Genomic DNA, 24,140 nt, shown 5'->3' on the forward strand with positions numbered 1-24,140 from the left:
ACCGCATACAGCAGCGGTCTGATCCCACTGTAGTTAATGTCCCCAACAGCTAGGACGGATGGCATGAGCTACTTTCTCCTCAGCGATCACATTACAGTCATCTCTATCTGCCGTTTACAACATAATTGCCTCCCAAGGGCAGCACACCGCGTTGGCAGTACTTGACCTATGACGACTGTGTTTGTGTGTCAGCCACGATGAATTACAGGTATTAGGATGTTCAGCTTTCCCTCTTTCTGTTTGACACTGACTTGTTAAAGAAGATTGTTTCTCTGGTTTTCAGCTTTATTCGGCGTATGAAAGAAAAAGAACAAAAGATTTTCAAAAATGTCCATATAGCGTGCATTCAGTTTCCCCCAGTGTCTCAAATCATCTGTATTTGATCAGTAGAAAATATATTTAACAATTGACAATTAGCAGCAGATCTAGGCTATTTGTTTGTGATGATATCAAGTATTTACCTTGAGTCTGGTGCTAAGTGACACTGGGTGGCTCTACCTTTTGTAGGAGCAAAGTCAAAAGGCCATAAAGGGGTGTTTGCTGGGAAATCTCTTCTCTTCCTGCTTCAGAGTTATTCAAGGGATCGGTCCCTCGGCAGCAGCAGGAACAGGGGCTTCCAGCAAAGACAGAAATATTGTCAGGTAAGAGCTGACACAACACACACATAACTATGTCTTTCCCCTCTGATCGCACTGTTTCCAAGGAGGCAGGTCATGTCAATGTCTTCACCTTTACTTTTCAGATGTAATTTTATCGTGAGATTGAACATGAGATTATTACAGGAAGTGTATTGTCAGCGTAAAGATGTCTAAAATGGAAGTGTTCTCATGAGGTCAGACAGTGAAAACCTACTGAATTGAACAGGTGTATTTATTTATATGCATTTGGTTTTCTTGCATGTTGAGTGTTAATACAAATTACTGTACTGGATTAGATCGTTTGTGTTCTCATTGTCTTTACAGACTTGATCCATGTTGTCACCATGGTGCACTTGAGCAAGGTATGAAGGAGCATCGCTGTCATATGTATCCTTAATGTTGTCTAAAAGTCATTATGCTCACATTGTCAGCTTCACTACAGCCTCTGTTTTCTAAAACCAGGGTGATTATGTGTGGGTGGAGTCTGGGTGTGGGGTGCCGATCGGGGCGGAGGTCAAGCTGACGGACACTGGGCAGCTTCAGCTGATCGACGATGAAGGAAAGGTACAAAAACCCTTTCGCAGTTTGTTTCTGTCAGGTCTTTGAAAGTGACTGTGAGCTTCCCATATAAAGTAGTCACCTCTTTCATAACACACCCGCAGGAGCACAAGCTCAACAAGAAGACGGAGAGCGGCATCCGCCCCATGCACCCCAGCGCTGTGAAGGGTGTGGATGACATGATCATGTTGGGGGACCTAAATGAGGCGGGGCTCCTCAGGAACCTCCTGGTGCGGCACAAGGAAGGCATCATCTATGTAGGTTTCTGTTTCTCAGATTAACCTGGATTTATGACGTTTCATAATCTCATGTGGAAATACTTATCTCATCTGTGTCTTCCCTTGGTGCAAATAGCTTTCTATCTTAGACTTTGCCCCGCAGTTTATCACAGTGCTGTTTGTCTCCATAGAGACGAGCGAGCCTCTGTTGAAAGAGAACGTCCCAGTGTTTCTGTGTCACTGCATCAAAGCTCAGCTCTGTGTGCTCAGTTATGAATCAGAGCATTTTGTTGTATAAAAATACTACCGCTGAAATGCCGGCGGCAACATTTACTAAGACTCGTATTCCCTCGTGTTGCACTTGTAACTCATGTTAAACAACCACAGCATTTAAAGCAGTGCTTTATAATCCATCCAGTGAAGTATTATTTTTAGACTGTGGATCTTGTGCATTGCTACCGTGACTAAACATGAGGTCACTGGGGTCACTGGTTTGATGTTTTGCTTGCAGCACAATAACTTGTCTATTCTCATGTAAACACACGCACTTTTCAAATGTGTCACTGTGTGATAGTTAACGACCGTCTCTGTTTGAAGACATACACAGGCTCCATTCTGGTTGCAGTCAACCCCTACCAGCTGCTGCCCCTCTACACCACCGACTATGTGCACATGTACACAGATCGACGGCTGGGCGAACTGCCGCCACACGTCTTCGCCATCGCAGACAGCTGCTTTTTCAACATGCGCCGCAACCAAAAGAACCAGTGCTGTGTCATCAGGTCTGACTTTTTACTCAGAGATTAGACTGTTGCAAATTACCTGATTTAATTTGTTAATACACTGAGGACAGAATCTCTGCCTGCATCACATCATTTATGTTTGATTGACAAGTAGCAGTTGCATCACAGAGGGCAACAAAGCAACCATCATGAAGGAATAGGTTGTCATTTTCATTTGTGGCAGAGACATGGATGAGAGTAATATCACTCTTATGTGTGTGTGGTAAATATGTTTCCATTGACTGGAGCCTTATTTTCATTACACAGATATGAGAGTGTACTATATTCTCATCCAACTCAAAACAATAAAGCAAATTGTTCCTTAGGTCCTTCCAAAAAATTACAAACTACATAAGTAGTTTCATGATATTTAAATTAGTTAAGTACTTACTGTACAAGATGATTCAATTTGTATTGTAAAATATTTGTATTCATATAAAATGCTTATAAATGAGGGCCTCCACATCAATCAATGCTGTACAATGCTTGTATTATCAATCAATCAATCAATCAATCAATCAATCAATCAATCGATTTGTTTATTTCGGGCATGTCAATTTAAATAATCATCATCACACTTCATCTTAGTTCAAATAATACAATACACATGGCCGAAAGGGAAAGCGGGAGAAGCAAAAGCTTATCTAGTCCCGCCCCCATTACCCACAGAATAAAATCTTTTTCATAATCAGATCATATCATAATCTATTATGTGCACACACAGTGATGTCAGTGATGAGTGTCATCCACATACAAATGGAATAGACAGTAATATACAGATCTGAATTTCTAATATAAACTATGGATTGAAGAAAGAATTACAGAATAGCATTAGGGCCAACAACAGAGATTTTTTTTTTTAAGATTCTGAGATAAAAACTCAGAATTTCTGAGAATAACTTTTTTCTCAGAATCTTAAAAAAAAAATCTCTGTTGTTGGCCCTAATGCTCTTCCATAAAGAATCTAAATAATAAATAATTCTTAATTTCCCCAACAGTGGAGAGTCAGGAGCAGGGAAAACCGAGAGCACCAAGCTGATGTTGCAGTTCCTGGCTGCTGTGAGTGGACAACACTCCTGGATCGAGCAGCAGATTCTTGAAGCAAACCCCATCTTGGAGGGTACGAACACAGCATAAAGTCACAGACCGGTTTTCATGATCAGCTGAATCCTCCCTTGATTCATTAAAACATATATTTTCCTCTCAGCTTTTGGTAACGCCAAAACCATCCACAACGATAACTCCAGTCGTTTTGGGAAATACATCGACATCAGCTTCACCAAGGGCGGAGCCATTAACGGGGCCCGCGTCGAGCAGTACCTGCTGGAGAAGTCCAGAGTTTGTCGTCAGGTGGGGAAATCAGTCAGGTTCATATTTGCAGGTGCAGTAATGGTACATGCCATTTGTTGTGGTAAAGAACATGTGTTTCCATGTGCAGGCACCTGGGGAAAGGAACTATCACATCTTCTACTACATGTTGATGGGCATGTCAGCGGAGCAGAAGAAGATGCTTTCCCTTGGAAGTGCTGCTGAGTACAACTATCTGACCATGGTACTGACATCATTTAGACGACTGTGAGATTGGAGTAAAACGCTGGATTTTGAGGAGAAATCATTTAAATTTCGCTTCATCTTCTGTGATGTTGTCACCAGGGTAACTGCACCAGCTGTGAAGGGCGTGATGATGTGAATGAGTACGCTCACTTTCGCTCAGCTCTGAAGATCCTCACGTTCACAGAGAATGACTCCTGGGAAATCTCCAAAGTGCTCGCTGCCATCCTTCACCTGGGCAATGTGGACTTTGAGGGTAAGAGCAGCACTTTGCAATGACGCTAAATAATCTCACTCTCATAAAATGATTAAAATAATTGCTTGCTTGGAGATAAGGAATGTTGTTCTTGGATCATTTCAGCCACCATAGTTAATAACCTGGAGGGCTGCGACATCCGCAAATCAGACCATTTCAACATGGCGAGCAAGCTTCTGGAGGTATTCAGAGCATTTTTGTGTTCTTTCTAAAAGTACATACAAAGAGCAGAGTTGAGCATGTCTGTCTGTGTGTGTGTCCTGTTTCTTCAGGTGGATCCTCAAGCGTTGCAGAAGAATCTGACACAGCGCTCCCTGATGACCATGAGGGAGAGCGTGACCAAGGTCCTGACCTCTGTCCAGGCTGTCGACGGCAGGGACGCCTTCGTCAAGGTAACCAAGTCACACGACTCTCAAATTTACCTTGAGAATAATTTGCATCTCATCTAACATGTTACAAATCGAAACACTGAACGGATGTCCTGTGATTGTGTTCTTGTCATTGCAAGACAGAACATAAAAATGTGTTTTAGTCAGATTCAGATTGACTGAGTGTAAATTATTCTGTTCCACAAACCTGTTTAGCCATTGGCCGTCTTTAACCAGACTGTGGTACAGTGAATTCTGGGTAAATTAAGACTTGTCAAAAGATTAAAAAATCGCTGTAAGAGGTACTTGCTCAGCAGAAACTGTTTGTCTGCTCTAAGAGTTCAAAAGTTGCAAGGACGATTTACCTGAGAAATGCCATTCTGATGTCAGCTACAAATGATGAGGCCACGTTTCCCTGTTTTTAGTTGTCAGGCGCTACAGGACACCTGTGCTGACAGGTGTCACTGATTAGCATGTTACCATGGTAACTAACATTAATTAGGAGGTGAACAGTGTAGTTTCTGGCATTTTGTCATTATACCTGTAATGACTTCTGATACTCAGCTTGACAGGCTCTTCAGAGGTGGGATGTGTTGCATGTGTGTGATTAGTAACAGTCTGAGCTGTGTTAGTGTCAGTGCTGTACTCGTTCACTTGTTAAATACAGAGCCGTCATTAATGTTAATGTTAACTGTGAGTGTAAAAGCCTCTGTTTTCATCAGTCTGAGCAACAATGTTAATGTTAGCATAGTGGACTTGAAATATAATCATGTTAAATGCCACTGTTTAGCATGTATGGTGGCATGCTCCTGCTGCCATGGTGCTATGCTATGTAAGTGAAGTCATTCAAGTATTTTAGGATAAGATTAATTGTTTTATCTGTGCATTGAATATGAAGCTACAGTTAGCAGCTAGTCAGGTTAGCTTAGCCTCTGTTCATAAAATCCACTCAAAACACCTTAAAGACTTTGCTGTGAGCCACTGTGTTGGCTCCATTTTGACCTGTTGGTGGTGCTATATGAAGCTTTTTCAGGGTTTATCTTTTTTGATATATCACAAAAGAAAGAATGCAGTTTATAATTTTGGTTTTCAAGTGACAAAAAAATAACACCAAAAGCAGGAACCAACCAGTCCCCAAAAATGTGGCTGAGGCGCCTGCCTCAGAAAAATATTGAGTGTTGTACATTGTACTTGGATGTTTAGTGTTGTTTTGTTACTCTGTGGTGATATATTTTATATATTATTGTGCTTTTCTCTGTACTTTGTAACCAGGCTATCTATGGAAGACTCTTCATTTGGGTCGTGGACCGAATCAACGGTGCTGTCTACAAGCAGCCTGAGAGTGACGATGTCCGACAGTCGATAGGCTTGCTCGACATCTTTGGCTTTGAGAACTTCAAAAAGAACAGGTTTGGGATCAGTTCCCATGGTATCAGAGCTTTGTTATTGCTGTTTTTAGACACAGGACACATTTTTACACAGTTTACTCTGTCTTTGTTGGACTGCAGCTTTGAGCAGCTTTGCATCAACTATGCCAACGAGCAGCTGCAGCAGTTTTTCGTCAAGCATGTTTTTAAGCTGGAGCAGGAGGAGTACGCCCGTGAAAACATTATTTGGAAGCACATCGACTACATTGACAACCAAGGCACCCTGGACGTCCTGGCCGTCAAACCCATGAACATGCTGGCTCTTATTGACGAGGAGACCAACTTCCCCAAGGTCTCCATCCTCTTATGTATTTCTAACATTGTGGTTGTAACAAAGCATATCAGTATATAACGCTCTTCTTCTTGTTCATTTTCAGGGCACAGATACCACCATGCTCCAAAAAATGAATCAGTTCCATGGAAAAGGGAAAATCTATCTTCCCCCCAAGAACAACTATGAGACACAGTTTGGGATTCAGCATTTTGCAGGAGTGGTCTACTACGACTCAAATGGTAACATGGAGGCTTTTAAAAGCAGCAGACCTTCTCTGCACATCCCGTGTGTTGTTCTAATCGTGTCTGTCTTTTGTTTTGAGGTTTTCTCGAGAAAAACCGTGACACCCTCAGCACAGACCTGATCCAGCTGTTGGAAACCTCCACCAACAAACTCCTCAAGCAGGCTTTTCACAAAGAGCTGAACTCCGGTACGAACAAAGCCAGCGCCAACCCAAAGAGGATCATCATCACGCCCAAGAGCAGCGTCCGGGTCAGTGCGGCCAGTGTCCTCACAATCAGACCCAGATAATAACAGCAGGAAAGTTGTTGTATGTGATCACTTACACTGTGTTTGTCCAACAGCAAGCAGCTGACAAGAAGCATGTATCAACTCTGAGTGGCCAGTTCCGCCAGTCTCTAGATTCCCTGATGAAAACGCTGACTGCGTGCCAGCCCTACTTCATCCGCTGCATTAAACCCAACGACTTCAAGAAGCCCATGGTGAGGACAGGAGCTGTGTTCACTCGGCCAAAATAAAACCTGATGAAACAACTTGGTGTAAGTGAATCAGATTCCATGCTTGTGTGTCTCAGCTGTTCGACAGAGAGTTGTGCATCCGTCAGCTCCGCTACTCTGGCATGATGGAGACCATCAGGATCCGGAAAGCCGGGTATCCTGTACGCTACACCTTCAGCGACTTCCTAGATCGCTACCGCGTCCTTCTGAAAACATCCATGTGTGATCCCAAAACAGTGAGTCAGGTTTTAACGTCATCATCTTCGCCTCACATTGTTTCTCTTCCTCTTCTGCTGTGTTTCTCTTTTTGATAACCTTTTCTGTCTTGAAAATAAGGATTTCACACATCTCATGCTCAGGATCACTACTGATTCAAAGTTAGTTACAACACTATTTACAGAAATTACAATCAAACATCTGCTCAGCAGCTGTGAGTATAGCCTTATATATATGATATGACAGAATATCAAATAAATTACTGTTGATAATGGAAAGACACTCCCATGAAACAATGATTGTGACACACCTGGGCACACCAGATAGTTGCTCCTGTACTGTTGACAGGCTCATCTGTTTCAGATCACTTTGGCGTAGTCCGGGCCACAGCAGCCAGGGTTCAAATCCATCCTGGGCCCTGTGCTGTTTGTCACCTCCAGGCACATTTTTTCTCTCTCTCTCTCCAACTTTCAACTTTACTTTCCCAACTTTAAAACTCATATTTTCTTAGTGTTACTGACGTTTTATAGTCATTAAGTCTTTTACTTAGGTTTTAAAGTCATTTCCATCTACTGTCTAGCGTTTAATACAATGGGGCCCTCTGCACTGGGTGCTGTGATCAGCCTTGGCCTGCGCCACCGCTGCATCGTGGGCCAGTCTGGGATGGGGGGTCTGCACCCTGGCCTTATGGTGTTGGTGTGGGCTCCCCTAACTGCCTGTGATCAACTCCCGGTGCAGACGGCTCCATGTGATAGTGTTTTCTTGCCTGGCTCCTCTGTGCTCAGCTATAGGTTTGTCAGAAATAGGTTTGTTTGGTGTTTGTGTGTGTGGGCGGATGGGTGGGCAGTTTGCGCCTGAGTGTCTGTGTGTGGGTGGGTGGGTTTGGGGGTAGGGGATTTCTTTCATTTAACCATGTAAAGCACTTTGTGCGGCATCTTTTTTTATTACGTGAAAAGCACTTTATGAAAACAACTTGAATTTAATTGAATTACAATCAATTTTTAAAAAGCAGACTGAAGAGATAATTTCTAACCTACCTGCATCTGAAACATTTGGATGTGTAAACACCTTCATTGAGAAAATGTTTAAATCTAACAGGAAAGTGCAGAGAAATGCTGCGAAACCATTTGTAAAACTGTGCTGGCTGGAGAGGGCGACTGGAAGACCGGCAAGACAAAGATATTTCTGAAGGTAATATAAATGTTATAAGAAACTGAATACCTTACTGTATGTATGGGTTAAAGGTTGACATTATACAATTCATTTACTTAATTCTGAATTTATTACCATTTGTTAAAAAACTTTCTTTTAAATTTTTCTTCTTTCTCTCTTTTTTGTTAGTTACCGTAGTTTGTTAGTAACATATACTGATTAATATTCAATATACTCCATATTGAACATAAAAGGCTTTATTTCATGGTGTTACAAATGTACACAAATACACCTTGTTCAAAAAAGTTAAACCTCCACTATTCTAAAAATGATATTCGAGTTGCTCAAATATATTTACACATACAGAATATTTTCTACTTTGAAGCAACTTTGCTTTGATAGGTGTGTGTGTGTCCAATAAATATGATAAAAATAAAACCTTCTGCTGTTTTCTCTCAGGATAACCACGACACAATGCTGGAATTGGAGCGAATTAAAGAACTAAACACGAAAGCGCTTTTGATCCAGAAAGTTCTGAGAGGCTACAAATACAGGTACGAAGAAAGAAATCTGTAAAATGGGATGTTTGTGAGTTTGTTGGTGCAACATGTCCATACGTTTAATGTCATTCACAGGAGAGAGTTCCTGAGGAAAAAGGCCAGCGCTCTCGTCATTCAGAAACACTGGAGAGGACACAAAGGCAGAAAACTGTTCAGAATGGTGAGTCGCTGTTTAATGTGCCAGTACAACCTCATTTCCAAAACAAGCACTGTGTACACATGCCATTTTTAAGAAACTATTGCCCATTCTGAATATGATGCCAGCAAATCTAAGTGAAACTCCAGGCTTGCAGCAAACCTTCAGTCATGTTCTTGGTGCAGGTCCAGCTGGGCTTTGCCAGGCTGCAGGCGCAGGCTCGCTCTCGCCAACTCCACTTCTGGTACAAGAAGAAGAGAGAGGCAGCCCTGGTGCTGCAGACCCGAGCCAGGGGATACCTGGCCAGGAAGGAGTGGCAGCGTAAGAGAAATGCTGTGATCCTCCTGCAGGCTCACACCAGAGGGGTGTTGGCAAGGAAAGCTATCAAAAAAATGAAACGAGATGTGAGTTCAGGTTTTATTCATTAACTCAATAGTTCTCAACCTCATTTATCTGTCTGGTTGTCCTCCTACATTACCAACACCACTTCTTTCAGATGTACCTGTCTGCTAAAGAGAAAGAGGAGGAGCGACGGATGATCTTAGAGAGACAGAGACATTTGGAGGAGGTGCTGAGGCAGAAGAGAGAGAAAGAGAGGGAGGACGAGGAGCGGTTAGAGTCCATGGCAGAACAGGTGGACGACATCTTTGGCTTCCTGCCTGCTATTGTTGGAGGACAGGAGGGCCAGGCACCTGTGGGATTTGAGGTTTGAGCATTGAAGATTTTACTTTTTTTTTTTTTTTTTGAACTTGTTTTTTATTTAAGTTTCATTCAAAATCATGTACAGAATCATAATCATCATATCTGCTGTTTCATACACAAGGTAACAGTTATGGTACAACAAAAGAAACGGAGACTACAGTGACAAAGAAAAATATAAAATGAAATAGAATAAAGCAAGATGGAATAAAATAAATGGAATTATATCAGTATACCCATAGCAGGGCTCCACCTTTTAGTGAATATATGTTTTTGGAGCCTCAGGGAATATGTAATTTGTTCCATTTGATATATTTCCTTTATTTTTTCAGTCCACGTGTTGTATGTTGGAGGGTCAGGCTTCAACCACCTTACTGTAATGCATTTAATTGCTGTTGCTAGTAGTATCTGTAAGATATATCTTTTGGCTCTTCCTTCCATACCTCTTGGTAATAGACCTAGTAGGGCCACCATTGGGTCCATTGTAATATTTCCACCAAATATGTTATGAAGTGTTTCAAACACTTCCTTCCAGAATGCTTCTAGTTTTGGGCATAGCCAGAGTATGTGGGTCTGATTACCAATGTGTGGGCCACAGTTTCTCCAGCATTTATTTGAGTGTGTAGTGCTAAATTTAGCTGTAATTTCAGGTGTCCAGAAGAATCTCATCACTACCTTCCATTTAAATTCTCTCCATACATTTGAATTAGTTACCAGGTGTACTTCAGTACAAATTTCCTCCCACATCATATGTTGGAATTCATTTAAATTTGAAGATTTTACATTTTTTGAGACATTTTGGGTTCTTGTTAGCTGTTTGGTCACCATGTGTCTGTGTCCGTGTCTGTTTGCAGAACTTGGAAGGGAAAAAGATGATAATCGAGGAGATAGACATCGATGAATTCCCCATGGAGGAAGATCTTCCCGAAGAAGACTACGATGACCTGGATGAATACTCCTTCTCCAAGTTTGCCTCCATGTACTTTCAGGGTACAGCCACTCACACCCACATTCGCCAAAGGCTCCGGCAGCCCTTACTCTACCACGAGGACCAGGGAGACATTGAGGTGAAGCTCATGCACCATTTTAGTTCAGTTGTTTTCGTCTTTTGTCATTAAATTACAACAGCATTTCTGTTGTGTTGTGTTTTCACCAGGCTTCACTCACAGTGTGGTGGATCATTCTGAGGTTCATGGGAGACCTTCCTGAGCCAAAGAGGCAGGTCCAGGTCAGGGGAACCTCCATGCAGAATCGCCTTCTACCGCAGGAACTGGTCTCCAGAAAGGACAGACGTCTCAGCCACATGGTGGGCCTAGACCAGGTAAATATCTTTATACAGTCAAAGACTCAATACAGTATGAATATTTCCCTATTTGTAAAATAATATTAATAGTCTAATTAATTTCTGTTTCTTGTAGCGGGTGCTCAGGGCTAAAAAAGAAACAAACGCTTCCACAGTCCCAGAGGAGTCGACACCGAACAGAAAGAGCTCAATTTTCACAGATTTTCTGACGAGGAACAGGAAGGCTTCTGCGGTGCCCGGTGAGACAGCTCAAAACCCAAAGGCGTACACCGCGCCAGAGGGAAACCCGCGCACCAGGAAGGGATCCACTTTCAATGACCTGCTGACCAGGAACAGAAAAGGATCCACTGTCCCAGAAACTGTACCCTCAAAACCCACTGCAAGGAAACCCTCCATCATCATGGAGGAGGTGAGGTGGAGGCCAACAAAAAAAAATCAACTTTGAGTTGCTGAGTTGTTGTTTTAACTTATTTGCTTCAATGTCATTTCTTTTTACAGTCGGATGATCTGACTGAGGTGTCCAAGCCTCCCGCCCTGCCACCTGTGGCGGAGGACAGTGAGGTGTCGGGTGGAGAGGGACCCACTCTGGACCGACCACTGACCTCTCTGGAAAAACTCCACTATATCGCCTCATACGCTATCGTCAGACAGGACCTGAGGTTAAAGAAGCTACATTTTAAAACAATATATTTATTTTTTCTTATAAATAATAATACTAATTATTCGTTTATTTTAGATTTTAGACTTTTCAGTGACCCAAAGATGCTTTACATACAGACATTTCTCAAATGAGACAATATTTGTGTCTGTGTCCAGGGATGAGATTTACTGTCAGATCTGCAAACAGCTGCAGGATAACACCAATCGCAACAGCACCTTTCGCGGCTGGATCCTGTTGTCCCTCTGTCTGGGCATCTTCCCTCCAAGTGATCGCTTCATCAAGGTCAGTGCCTCAGCCGTGTTCACTACTTTACCCTCAGGACCAGTGTGGCGCATGCTCTGACATTTTGTTTGTTCTCTTTTACCTCTTGTTTAATAATTCTAATTATAGAATTATTAATAGATAAGTAAGAAAGGGGTAGGGTCCTATAAGTTTTACTCCTACCTACTCCTTTTTGGACACTGCTTTATTGTTTGTATTTTTTTTTTTTGTATGTTCGAAATAAATAAATTCATTCATTCATTCATTCATTCATTCATTCATTCATTCATTCATTCATTCATTCATTCATGTCTCGACAGTATCTGCAAAGTTTCATCCGGTCGGCTCCATCAGGCTACGCTTCCTACTGCGCCGAGAGGCTGCGGCGCACAGCGATGAACGGCATGAGAGGAGAACCTCCAGCCTGGCTGGAGCTGCAGGTACTGAAACTGACGCACAGTGTTCTTGCAAAAGTTTAAAAGGTCATCCCACTGAAATAAAAGAAAAGATTATTGTCTCACTTGATATCAAAGCAGAGAAATTTAGTTTAGTTTATTTGTCAGTTTGTGACGTCTGATGCCAGTGTTGCACAGCATTTTATTACAGTCAGGATAAGCTACAGACCACAGAGTAAGCAGTTTCATTGACACATATCTCGAAACCAGGATCATTGAAACTTCTAGAGGAAAGTCAGAAAATGTGTTTTCTTTATTTGATTTGGGTGAATTGACCCTTTTCTCTTCTGAAGGTCTAATTTGCATTCAGTGAACATGGTCACCTCTCTGTACAATGACAGGCAACCAAGACAAAAAAGCCCATGATCGTGTCTGTGACACTGATGGATGGACGTTCCATAAACCTGCCCGTTGACTCAGCGTCTACCTCCAAAGAGATCTGCCAGCTCATGTCCATCAAAATCAAACTCAAAGACACCTTTGGCTTTTCACTCTACGTGGCTCTGTATGAGAAGGTACGCTGTTACCACATGTTTACATTTAGTGTATATAAAGAAAGAAATATTATAGTTGTTAGGTTTTGGATGTCATGTACAAGGTTTATCTAGACGATCACTTATAGCAACTGTTGACCTGTCCTGAAGGTGTGGGCTCTGGGCAGCGGCCGGGAGCACGTGATGGATGCGATCTCCCAGTGTGAGCAGGAGGTGAAGAGGAGGGGAGGGCAGGAGCAGCACGCTCCCTGGCGTCTCTTCTTCCGTAAGGAGATCTTCACCCCCTGGCACGACTGTAAAGAGGACAAGATCAGCACAGACCTCATCTACAAGCAGATCATCCACGGCCTGAAGCTCGGAGAGTACCAGAGTGAGAAGGTGCTGGGTGAACATCGATCTTATCTCAGACAAGATTGCTCCAAACTTCCAGCTGTACACTTAGATAAACCTATTTTCCATGTTTCACATCACACAGGAGAATGATCTCATCGAGCTCGCAGCCAAACATTTGTACATCCAGCACGGCTCAGACAACAGTCCCGAAAATGTGAAGCGAGTTGTTCAGGAGTGCATCAAAACCTCTCTGCTGGAGGCCAAGTCAGAGGCCAAGTGGGTGCAAATGATCAGCACCGCTCACGCTGAGGTCGGTCCCGTCCAATATCAGAAGGTTCAACACAGAGAGAATTAACAGATCAGGATGTACACACAATAAAAAAAACAATAAGGCCTGAGTAGATTCTGTCTGTTTTTGTTTTTGTTGAACCCTCTCAGGCTCCATATCTGAGTTCAAGGCAAAAGACGGATTCAGTGAAAGCGGAGACGGTTGACTACGCCCGCAATAAGTGGCCCATGTTCTTCTCCAGGTTCTTTGAAGTGGCCAAGCTGTCAGGTAAACATCTGTTAGTGTCACGTGTGTAAACAATTGACAGTGTGACAGATCGCTGTAAGTGCCTAGAGAATGTTTGTACTGAAAGGAAAAGACAACAGAACAGATGAGGCTATGATTCTTCTACAGAAATAAGTTACTATATAGAACTGAGCTGAGACAAACAATTTAATGATCAGCAGTGAACCAGGCATTTTTGAGAAATTAGCTGTTGTTGCTTTTTGTATCTATGTCAGGCTGGAATATAACAGGCTATTTATAGAGGCACCATACTATTGGGGTTAAGACTCCAGCAAAACAGCTGATTAGCAGAGAAGAAGTGGGTCAGAAACATCATCCTTCACTCCCAGTTCGCTTGTGAACAATCAATTTGCAAAACACATACATGCAAACATCAGAGGTGTCCAAGAGTTGGACAGTGTGTGTTTTTAACAGCTCAGATTTAATGTCATGCATTTTACATGTCACATTCTTGTACTTTATTTATAAATAATTGCTGGATTGACAAAATAATAATAACTGATAATTGTTTGTTTATTATCAATCAAGAGGGTAACTGATGGATCTATAATGAAGGAAAAACTTTGTAAAGTGGCAGCTACTTACCTGTGGGCTGGTGATAGAGTCTCTGCATCTGTGCATATTAAACCTGGACGGGAATATACCTTTATTTCCTATTACATGTCCCATGACTCATGATTCATTTGGCTTGTTTTCACTTTGGATGTAACCAGGTCCTTCACTGCCAAAGAACAAGTTCATCGTGGCCATAAACTGGTCTGGTATCACCTTCCTGGACGAAAGAGAGAAGAGGCTGCTGGAGCTCTCCTTCCCTGAAGTGACAGCAGTCAATACTTTAAGGTAGAGACACTTATTGTTGCTCCAGGTGCAGAGTCAGAGAAGTGAGTGTTTTATACAAAAGCAAATTACACATATGGTTCATTTAAATGCATCAAACAGACATTTGAAATGAACCCTTCCTCTGACACTTGTTTGAGCCTGCAGCTTTTCAGGAAGTTCCCCCCACTCTCCATTACACATCAGTTCAACTTTTAAGATTCAGAGATATTTTTAGGCTCACACAGCACTGAGATGATGAAGACATTTGAGTCAGGGGGACAGTGTGTGCCATTACAAAAGCTTCTGCTTGTGTCTCTTGATGTAATTCATGGTGGATTTTTAGATCTGCTTTGGATCAATGTCTCGTTGTAGTGCCTGCTTCCCTTCACCTTCAGGACATTTGCATCCAGACTGTGGTAGTTTTTAGCGGAGGCCTTTCTTCCCTCAGTCTGTACAGTGTTTCCTGTGTCCCTGGCTGCCACACACAGCAGAATATTTCCACTTCCATGCCAAACACTTGGCAAGTTCTTCACTTCCTGCAGCTTCTTTGCAGGCACATTGGGGTTGCTTGGCCTCTCTGTCCAGCTGACAGTAGCAGGAGTTTAGTGGAAACTTTTCTTGGTCTTTTAAATCTCGACTTGACTTCAGTTTATCTCTAATGTAGATGTTGTATTTTCTTCTTTTCACTTTTAAAACTCAACAGAATATATAACTTGCCCAGGGCTGCTGCAGCTTTTTGAAACAACAGTGCATATTATCAGTTACCACAGTGTAGTGTTATTATACTTGACATGTGCATCTGTGTTTCTGGCCACCCAGGGAGGGTAAAGCATCTGGCCAGGCAGTGTGTCTGCTGACGCTTAAAGGAGACTTCACTCTGAGTGGTTCGGGAGCTGAGGACATGTCCGAGCTGGTCACCATGTTCCTCAGTGGACTGACAGAGCGATCTCAGTATGCTGTGGCCCTGAGGGAGGTCGAAAGACAAGGTCTGAGAACCTGGGCCCACATTGATTTGTCTTTATTGCGATATTCCATGTCACTGATAACCTCTGCTAATCGCAAAGTGGCTAATTTCTTCTATTCCTCTGCAGACGACCCCACGCTGCTCAGCTTCAAGAAAGGAGAGCTCATTCTACTCATCAAGGACGGCGAGTTTTCTCAGCAACATGGTTGGATAAAGGGCCAGATTGAGAGCACGAAAAAAACAGGAGCCGTCCCCACCGACGCCATCTTGATCCTACCTACCCTCAGCAAACCCACCTACGAGGTCATGGTACGGAGACGGCAGTACGAGTGACCAGTATGAGTGATTGTGTCCTGGTGCTGTGAAGTATTAAGTGTGGTGCATGATATCTTTATTTCAGAGCATCCTCAGCTTGCCTCCTAACCAGAGGAAGACCATCATACAGTCAAACCAGAAAGAAACAGGAACAGTGGGGAGAATGCCCCTTGCTACGTTGAAGGAGTTCTCCGTGGAGTACTTCAGGTATCTGGAAAAACCCCTCTGTTACCGCATGTGTGCAAGAAAATGCTGACTGAACAGCACTGACTGCAGGGATCTGCATGTTGTTTCCTTCATCCTGCAGGCAGCCCACTAAGGACGTTAACCGCCAGGTGATGTCCAGGAATGCTGCTCCTGAGAGGCTGTGGGCTCACTCCAGAGAGCCAATCAGACAGGCCCTCCTCAAGAAACTGATGGGCAACTCAGAGCTGAGCCACAAAGCAAGTCTGGCTTTCACTGATATCCTCTATACTTTATCATGTATATATACTGCACTATTTCATACCAGTTTTTACTAGCACAGCTAAAAGCAACAATTTACTATTAACCTGTTTAAATGATTTAGATTTCTACAAGCAAATATCAACAAACATGGTGAAATGTAGCAGAAAAAGAAAAGGCATTTCTTCCTCTTTTAAAGGTCCCATAAAGGTGCTGCGCTGCATCTGCAGACATAAATGTGCTACAAATAACACTTTAAACAATTCAACAATAGATATGCTACAAAAAGTCACAATGGTAGTGTTTCAGGAGACTTAAAAGTGACAAACCCAGTTAAAGACTAATTATTAATTAGAGCTAAGATAACTAGCCTACATATATTTCATCATATCCGAATCATGATATTATGTGTTTTCTGAATTAGTAGCTTGTTTTAGTCTGTGCGCCTGTTTTCTTAAGGTGCAGGGCTTCAAGGCCACCACATAATCATAATATAGAGTAGCCTAGTAGCCTCAGCCCACAGAGAAATACACAGAGCCTGTATTCAGCCCTGTATTGACCCTCAAAACCAGCCATCAAGACTTCTGTAACTTTGTGATGTCACAACAAAGCAGCCATCAAGCCACGCCCACCGCTACCCAACATCACACTTTATAGGATTTGGGTTCACCTGAAATCTGCTCTATTTTTCATTTGATCACTCAGAAAACACAGTCAACAGTCAGCCAACCAGGATGCTAAGCTAGCACCGGCAGCTAACAGCCCAGCACACCAAACTAACCAAGTTCTGTCAGAGCTTTTCTTCTTTATGAGACCATCATGTTTGTTCCTCCTTGACTGCTGTGAACCGATCCTGAAATATATGGGAGATTACCCCACCAAGCAGATGCAGAGTCCTCTGGAGCTCACTGACCAGATCTTCGGCCCCGCCACTCAGTATGAGGCACTCAGGGATGAGATCTACTGCCAGATTATGAAGCAGATGACAAGCAATAACAACCGGTATGTGTCACTGTCACAGGATCTCAGGTTCATTAGGGCAGGTAGTCTATATGTTTATATATACTGTACATTCAAAATCCTAAGTAAGCTTTAGTAACATTTGTATTTATGCCTCATCATAAACCAGTATGTTAATGAGGCAGTGGTTCAGGGGTAGCCTATACTGTAGTGTAGTCCCATTGTGTTATGGTACATTATAAAGTGGTGAAACAGTAGGTCTTTAGCTTTTGTTTCATTTCAATGCAAACTGTTAGCTACTATTACTAGCATGATTTTAAGACGAATCAAACTCAACCAGTGAATTTAAGCAACCATAACTCTTATTCCCTTGTGTGTTTTTCTTTATTTAGACAGAAGGAAGTGCAAACAGTACAAAAAAGACAAGACATATTTTTTTCCAGAAGTGGAAGTGAAATTAAACCACCCTCTCATATTTTGATGCAAGAGAGTGGCTTTAAATACAAACCCAGCTTACATTTCTTCATAACGTTTACAGTGTCTTACACACACTCTTTCCATGTTGCCTTGTGTGTCACCCAGGTTCAGCATAGAGCAGGGCTGGCAGCTGCTGTGGCTCTGCTGTGGTCTGTTTCCTCCCAGCCAGTCTCTTCTGAGACACACTCAGCGTTTTCTGGAGTCGCGGCGCAGAGAGCCGCTGGCCTCAGACTGCCTGCAGCGGCTGCAGAGCTCTCTGAGGTTAGATCAACACGCTGTACCGCACGCCACCGCTGACACCGGGAAACAGAGCGTTCATGTTTAACAAGAATGTGTGCATGAGATGAAAAGTGTGTGATGAAATTTTCTGCTCCTCCCTTATTTCATAATAACAATAAGTGGGTGTGTACAAAGAGCAGCAGGATCATTCGTAGCACAGCTGTAGAAAAGCACAGTTTCAACACTACGAGCAGCCATCACGACGTGACGCGACACCATGACTGGTGTGGTGAGAGAAGGAAATGTCAAGCCCCATGTCTTAATACGCTATATCAAAGCAAAGCTATTCTAACTGATGTACAGTACATGGACTTATTTTTTCTATATTCAATGACGAGTTGAGCAGTTTATGGCACCAGTTGCTCGGGGAAATTCTTGCACTGTGAACAGAGCTCAATACAAATGTGTCACATCACTTTCACAGTGAGTTGACCACAACGTCTGCATTTGCATGGCCTCCTCTATAAATACATATGATTTACATTCAGCGCAGACACTATAACAGCTTATTTTTGATATGCACAGTTGGTGTGTGTGGCGTGTGTGATTCTGTGTGCCCGTGCTCTGCACTCAACAAGTCACAACGTGTCAAAATAATGAAGTAAAACAAACTCAACACTGACTGTCATTGTGTAGGATGGAGCCCAGGAAGCTGCCACCACACCAGGTGGAGGTAGACGCCATCCAACAGAACAGCACCCAGATCTGCCATAAAATCCACTTCCCCAATGACACAGCAGAGGTACGGACCTGCACAGAAAAAAATACAAGTATAATATTTTTTGTAAAACTTGCACGTGGCACATTCACTCATTCCTTTTGTCTTGTCACAGATATTTGAGGTTTCCACCAGCACCAGGATCAAGGATCTCACTCAGAGCATCACCAAAAAGCTGAACCTGGCCTCAGCGGACGGCTTCAGTATTTTTGTGAAAATACAGGACAAGGTTCATCTCACATTTTTCAAACGTACATGTCATGTTTGTTCATCTTTCCCACTCACTGGTCCTACAGAAACGTACTGTGTTTCTTTCAGGTCCTCAGTTTGAATGACACAGACTACTTCTTTGACAGTCTGAGGCAAATCACTGACTGGTCCAAAAAAGCCAAGAGACTCAAAGACGGTAAGAAAACATCATCTGATTGGAGATACAATTGGACATTAATGTTCTTTGATTCTCTGTATTTATATGTGTGTGTGTGTGTGGTGCAGGTGGGCCAGTCGACGTATCCTACCTTGTGTTCTTCATGAGGAAGTTGTGGTTCAGTGTGATCCCTGGCAGAGACACAGAGGCCGATCTTATCTTCCATTTCCCTCAGGTACATTCATTTGAATGTTGTAGTTCAGTCACCATCACATTTTCCAGGCTGACCAGTTTTTCCACATGATATGAAAGACAAATCTTTCCATGAACATAAAACTCCCTGACAGATCGAGGGGATAGTATCAGCTGCACCCAACATGACCTGTGGGAGTGTTCATTAGAGACTAGGATCAATAAACATTTTTTTTCTCTTAATGAATAACTTGATGAATGCACAAGTAGGAAACAAGTAGAAAAAGGTCAAATCTTACCACAACAGTAACACTTTACTTGATGCCTATCTCTAAGGCATTATAACCATAAGCATAAACAATAAGCATAACACATTATAGAGCATTATAACTCTATTATAATACTTGACCTTATAAGCCATTATAAAATGCTCTATAATGTGTTAAGCTTATTGTTATAAAGCCTGATGATAATTTACGAGTGTTTATAATGATAGTTATACACATTTATAAGCCAGTTATTTATAATGCATTATCAATGTGGGCATTGTCAGCGAGTTACTAACAATTATAACCTATTATAATATGATAAGTCATGATAAAATGCTTTATAGTGTGTTATGATTAGTGTTATAAAGCATTATGATCCTTTATGAGTGCGTATAACTATAGTTGTACAGTGCTATAACTGCATTATAACTCCTTATAAGTATGGTTATAATGTGTTATAGAGATAGGCGTCAAATAAAGTGTTACCCAAACGACAACTCACCAGTGTCTACCACAGATCTGAACTATCTCTATGGGTCTAGCAGCTTCACTGATCTCACCTTCTCTCTTGTTCTTTGCAACTCACAGTTGACTGCAATTATAATTTCACATCATATGAACTTACACTTGTGATTGAATTATTGCATTTATTTATCTCCCTTAATGATAGCATTGGTTAAGTGACCTGTGGTGCTGTGTGTCTCTCCTAATCATAATCATGCAGTATTCTCTTTTATTTTTCATCATATCTGCTGAGTGAATGCATTACAGATAGTAGCATTTACTCAGCAGATACGACGGCTGGGCTGGGGCAACAACTCTGGGTTATGGTGATGGTCACACACATATGTTTGGGTAGGACTCTGGGGCACATGATAAGGAACTGATGGGACCCATTAAATTGAGCTGATTTAATCCTCCACCACCAGGACTCTCACATTTCTGGTCATCAGGACTGCAATTTTTCAGACTCTCTGCACTCTGAGGGCTATTCTGGGAGGAGCACAACAATTTTCATACCACTTTACATTAGTTGCACTGCCTGATTTTTCTCCTTCCTTGTTTAATATTTCACAACCTCCATGGTGTAACACTGTCCATCTCTGGCTCACAAAGGAAAGTTCACTCAATAAAGTTTGAGTCTAGTATCCAGGGAGGGCTGGTGATGGTCACATTGTCACAAACATTCACAGTGATAATAAAATTACTTGGCTGACTAATAGACTAATAGTGTATCAATCTTTGAAAAAGTTTTACCCCTTTTTCTTTAAATATAATGAAGCTATTGTCTAAATTAATTCATAATAATTCATAATAAGCACAATAATCATATGGCAGGTTGTTTTTTCCTTGTCTTTGCAATATCCACCACATCTTCTAATGTAGTACCTCTAAGGGTCTCAGTCTTTCCCTCCTTCTCTGTTTGTCCTGGAGTGGAGATTAATTACATACAACACATAACCTTACAAACATACAGATAAAAGACCATAATGAGTTAAGAAATATACTTGGTGCTGAGGTCTGTATGTGACGGCTAAATAAATAGTTCTATCTTGCAGGAGCTGCCTAAGTACCTGAGAGGCTACCATGTCTGCACCAAAGAAGAGATGGTCAACATCGCAGCGTTGCTCTTCAGGATAAAGGTCAACAATGACAAGAGTCAGCTGGTCACGATTCCCAAGATACTGAAGGAGCTTGTGCCTGGTGACCAACTGAAGGCCATGTCTGAGAATGAGTGGAAGAAGGTATGATGGGCTTCCTTCTCATCCATTTCATCTCTTTAATCCCTGAGCTACAGTCAACCCTGAAGGAAGAGGCTGGCGTTATTCTAAATTCCTGTAGTCAACCGATCCTGTGAAAAGCTCAGTGGAGTAGTTTACGACTTCCTAATCTCGCCTGCGGCTCCATTTGCTCTGGCTGATGACATACATTTGTAGCAAAGACCAAAGGCACCACTGTGTTTCAACCAGAGCGATGGTTGGATGGTCGAACTCCATCCCCCACGTCTCTGAAATGTCAGACCTGGGGGCTTTTTCAGTTAACTATCTCTGTCACAGCCCCATGAATCACAAGAGACTTTCTGAATGTGTCTGGCTGCACAGACAGTTGTTAGTATGATGGAGTCTTTGTTGATTTTGATGTTTTCACATACTTTGTTTACAATGAGAGAAATTTAGAATATCAGTGGGTTTGTCCTCCTCATATGAACACCATCAGCATTATGTCACCCCTGTGATCTCTGCCTCCGCTCTGAGAGCTCTGCCCGAAGGCTGTGTGGGTGTTAGAAAATTATTAACCTCATGAAAAGCAATGCAAACACTTTTCCAAAAAAGGAGCCTTGTATCATTCTGTGATGTTTTCCTCCTTTTGATTTCAGAATATTACTGCTCATTATAACAAACAAGCTGGTTTGACTGTTGAAGATGCCAAGGTGGCCTTTCTGAAGGCGATCTGTCGCTGGCCGACCTTCGGCTGTGCCTTCTTCGAAGTGAAGGTAAGAGCTGCAGTGAAAGCAGCACATATGGGGCCGTATCTAGTTATCTTCAGTCCATTTGGTTGATCGGCTGGTTTAGTGGTTTATTTATCTGATGCTTTAGTGCTTTCACCACCTCTGTCACCATGTTACGTGGCCCGCTGCACATCATAAAAAGCAGAGTCATAATTACAGCGAGGAAAGTATTTCTCATTTGCCTTCCTAACTTTCTTTTCAGCAAACATCAGAGCCAAATTTCCCAGACATTGTGCGGATTGCCATCAATAGGCAAGGAGTCACAATCATCCACCCAAAAACCAAGGTAAAAAACAAACAAATAAACCCCAAATAGTCAATAGCAGCCAACATCCTGCTCTTTTTTCCCACTATTAACATTTCTTTTTGCTCATAAAGGAGGTTTTGGCAACTCATCCATTCAACCGCATAGCTAACTGGTGCAGTGGAAGCACCTACTTCCACATGACTATTGGCAGCTTGGTCAAGGGAAGCAAGTTCCTGTGTGAGACTTCGCTGGTAAGATCTGTCATCGGATATGAAGTGAACTCTTTGTAAGTCAAAGTGTGTCCTTTTCATTTAATTTTCTTTGTGTCTCTGTCTCCTTCTAAAAGGGTTACAAGATGGATGATCTTATAACCTCCTATGTCAACATGTACCTCCAGGAGAGGAGAGCAGGGCAACCCAGGAACCAGCGCTTCAATATTTGAACCACGAGCGTGACACCACACTGTAGCTGCAGATGTTAAACCATCACACTCAACTTGTAGTTCACACAGTAAGAGGCAGAGCACAAGTAGGCCTTTGTTTTTTGAAGCGCAATCAGCTTCATTTGTGCTCTGTGAGAAAAAAAAGACCTTGATTGATTATATGAAAGCAAAGTGGTTGTAGATTTCTCTCATTTTATTTAAACATAATGTTTCCATGGCAGGTATGCAAGTATCATAATCTGGAGGGAAGAGGTGTTTGTTAAGAAAATGCTATGTACACATTTTCTCATGAACTTTTATGCAGTGGATATTAATTTGTGTTTCAATCAGATCCAAAGATCAAATAATATTTTCTGATGTGTGTAATGAAATGGGGTTCACAAACACATCTACTATCTCCTGACAAGAAACAAGTATCATCCAAGTTGAATACATGTAAAACTAATAGTATCCTACATGTATTTTTTCAAAATTAAAGTCCAGTAATCTAATAAAAAAATTTTTTCGAAATTATGTCGCATTTAGGTACAAGCTCCAGTGTCTTTTCTTTTTTTTTTTTCTTTATTTGCAAGTTCACAAGTTAATAAGTTTTAAATATTTACATGCACATAAGGAATTGTTGAACATCTTTCACATTTGGCGTTTTTTTGATAATAAATAAATAAATATAGTAGTAATGGAGTAGTAATGAAACCAATGACAGGGTATGAACTGTGTCGTCAGTCACTATGTTTACACAAACATGCAAAACAGGACCTCTGAGCCAAAACATGGCTCCATGCTGTTAATGGTGGTGTAATAATCTAAATGTTTTTGCATTCACATAATTAAATATTCAATGAAACATTTATTGTTGAGAAATTTCATATTTTTGATTTTTCTTAAATAAATTTCCATCAGTGTCACATTTTCGTTCTCTCTCTCAGAGTCACTTTGTGTTTTGACTGACCATTCAGAGCAGTGAGAAGAATGATATATTTACGATAGCAAGCACTTACACAAGGCAATGTTTTTGCTTCAGGGTTACGAGACACACAACAGACAGAGCTGAGTAGCGGGACAAAAGTGGGGGCTGTCCCAATAAGCCGTTGGCAGTAGATTAACAGGGTAGTGGTGTCAAAGCCTCTCCACAGTCCTGCACAGATAGTGGCTTCATTCACTCCTATACAGAATACCATTTGCATATCGATGATAGAGAAAAGAGAAAGCTCCATGTATCTGACACACAGCTGTGAAATCCTTGTATGAAAGAAATATTATCCCCCCTCCGCCAGCGGGTCTTCTCCACATCTGTCTGAAGGCTATGTGACTGATTATTTTGGTCATTCCAATTCAGGATGCCCCCAGGAGGCAGGGGTCCAACAAGGGCCTCTGTTTCCTCCAGGCGTCCCCCCCGCCCTCCCCTCTCTTGTTTTTTACTTGCTCTCCTACAGGGCATGGGCCCTCTTTAGAGCTCCACAAACCATCTACAAAAGATCATCTCTG

The 24,140-nt window shown here is 42.0% G+C and overlaps 1 protein-coding gene across 1 annotated transcript; it reads left to right on the forward strand.

The window, feature by feature from the left end:
- Window positions 1-982: 982 nt before the first annotated feature.
- On the forward strand, window positions 983-22,655 carry myo7ba (myosin VIIBa; the record flags this gene model as incomplete). Its single annotated transcript, XM_083969809.1, has 47 exons — window positions 983-1,000; window positions 1,101-1,202; window positions 1,301-1,453; window positions 2,012-2,196; window positions 3,195-3,316; window positions 3,404-3,546; window positions 3,635-3,748; window positions 3,850-4,003; window positions 4,109-4,185; window positions 4,276-4,395; window positions 5,644-5,780; window positions 5,880-6,090; window positions 6,176-6,311; window positions 6,395-6,568; window positions 6,664-6,794; window positions 6,887-7,045; window positions 8,124-8,216; window positions 8,637-8,731; window positions 8,813-8,897; window positions 9,059-9,277; window positions 9,370-9,579; window positions 10,427-10,639; window positions 10,729-10,893; window positions 10,991-11,284; window positions 11,374-11,534; window positions 11,692-11,818; window positions 12,118-12,237; window positions 12,594-12,767; window positions 12,897-13,124; window positions 13,222-13,389; window positions 13,518-13,635; window positions 14,367-14,493; window positions 15,292-15,458; window positions 15,564-15,745; window positions 15,837-15,958; window positions 16,059-16,234; window positions 17,044-17,197; window positions 17,738-17,893; window positions 18,548-18,653; window positions 18,745-18,858; window positions 18,948-19,035; window positions 19,125-19,231; window positions 21,017-21,202; window positions 21,835-21,951; window positions 22,169-22,252; window positions 22,345-22,464; window positions 22,560-22,655. The coding sequence occupies 47 exons, from the start codon at window positions 983-985 to the stop codon at window positions 22,653-22,655; spliced, it is 6,708 nt and encodes a 2,235-aa protein (XP_083825935.1).
- Between the last annotated feature and the right edge of the window lie 1,485 nt (window positions 22,656-24,140).

The sequence above is a fragment of the Trachurus trachurus genome (assembly GCF_905171665.1).
Source record: "Trachurus trachurus genome assembly, chromosome: 4".
NCBI classification, from domain to species: domain Eukaryota; kingdom Metazoa; phylum Chordata; class Actinopteri; order Carangiformes; family Carangidae; genus Trachurus; species Trachurus trachurus.